Raw genomic sequence first — 1708 nt, 5'->3', positions numbered from 1 at the left:
GAGTAAAACATATTGCTTTTCTATAAGTTAACTTGCAATCCCGAGCACTTTTTCAGTTTACTCAGAGTTTCCTTCAGAGCTCGTACTATTTCCAGGTTTTTTTTTTTTTTTTTTTTTTGTTGTTAACGGGGCCACCTACCCCTTTATTGATAATAAAAGCTTATGTACATGATTACAATCTCTCATACTCTCTTCCTCTAACATCATTACCTATATTTTTTATTACATCATGTGAAAGAGAGTGTATACAAATGTCTACAGTACATATGCCTCATCAGGTATAATACTAGCTAAAGAATTCGCTAGCTTGTTTGCTTCTCTGAAAATGTGGACAATAGTAAATTCCTCGAACTCTGCCTCCATTCTTCTAATGCTCCTCATCATCTTGTTGGCCTCCCATGGGAAGACAGCTTTTTGTATGCATGCTAGCGCATTTTGGGAGTCTGTTTGTGCTCGCAGCTTCGTAACATTCTGCGCAAGTACTAGCTTCATTCCCTGTTCCACGCCCTGTAACTCGACCAAGGCGATATTGTGATATTCCGATTTCCCTTTAGTTGCTGCCATGACTCTCCCTCTGTCATCTCTAATTACAACTGCCCACGCTCCTTGATTCCCCTGCATAGTACCATCTGAATTCAAGTTTTGCACTCCTTCAGGTGCCTTTTCCCATCTACAGAAGCTCTTGTTCTTCTTTACTCTCGCAACTTCCAAGTTCCACAAATCTGCAAACCTCTCCCTCTCTGGCCCATCCTCCATCTTCACATTCATAGAGTTTAACTTTGTTTTAACATCGCTGATCACATTGAATACGATGCCCTCACCCACTTTGCTTCTCTGTTAAAAAAATCCTCTGATTTTGCTCCCTCCAAATCCAATAACAAAACCCATTAAACACTAGTCTGAGAGCATCTTGCTTGCAGCCATTTCCAGCTGTTGTGCTCGTTACCCATTTAACTTCTTCCTGCCAATTTATCGATCTATTCCTTGAATACCCACAAGCTCTCAACAGTTTGCTCCACACCTCTTGTGCAAACAAGCAATTAAAGAACAAGTGTTCCTCTGTCTCGACTTCCAGCCATCAAAAAATGCACGTATCATCTGTCATGACTTTCCTATCTTTCATTCTTCGCAAAGTCTTCAGATTCGTCTGCAGCACCATCCAAGTTATGAATGAGTGCTTGGGGATTCTGTTTGTAAACCAGACAAGAGAGTGCCATGCTACTATCTGCTTTGTATCCCTTATACTATGATACGTATCTTTTAATGTAAACCAACCTCTATTTGACACAATCTTGTCTTCCCCACTGATAATGCTTACCTCCTCCTCCATTCTATCAAAGATATCAGTTGCTTGTACCCTAATGTGGTTAGGTATATACCACTTTCCATTCTCTATGAACACCACTAGCTTGCTGCCTAGGTTACAGGTCGAGTCATATCTAAGTGCTTGTGGGAACCTCTCCTTCATAATCCCATCAGGATGCCATGGGTCTAACCAAAATGATGTATTCTCTCCATCTCCAATTTGATGCAGTGCAATATGTTTTGCTTCATCCCTCTCCTTCATAATATTTCGCCAGCTCCATGAACAGTCATTTGCTATATTCATGCTCCAGAAATTCTTCTCCTTTATCAGATTCTTATATACCCATTGAATCCACAGTGTTTCATTCTTATTTATGATATTCCATAAATGCCTCATATTCGA

General features: G+C 40.2%; 1 protein-coding gene across 1 annotated transcript; it reads right to left on the bottom strand.

Annotated features, from left to right (window-relative positions):
* Positions 1–255: 255 nt before the first annotated feature.
* Positions 256–756, bottom strand: LOC147516353 (uncharacterized). Its single transcript, XM_086593221.1, has one exon. The coding sequence runs from the start codon at positions 754–756 to the stop codon at positions 256–258; it is 501 nt and encodes a 166-aa protein (XP_086449347.1).
* Between the last annotated feature and the right edge of the window lie 952 nt (positions 757–1708).

The sequence above is a fragment of the Coptis chinensis genome, chromosome 2, assembly GCF_015680905.1.
Source record: "Coptis chinensis isolate HL-2020 chromosome 2, ASM1568090v1, whole genome shotgun sequence".
Taxonomy (NCBI): Eukaryota; Viridiplantae; Streptophyta; class Magnoliopsida; order Ranunculales; family Ranunculaceae; genus Coptis; species Coptis chinensis.
This window is presented reverse-complemented; position numbering and strand designations above follow the sequence as displayed.

Bases quoted from the DNA above. Each gene is read 5' to 3' on its own strand.
- LOC147516353 (XM_086593221.1), bottom strand. From the start codon at position 756: ATGGAGGATGGGCCAGAGAGGGAGAGGTTTGCAGATTTGTGGAACTTG.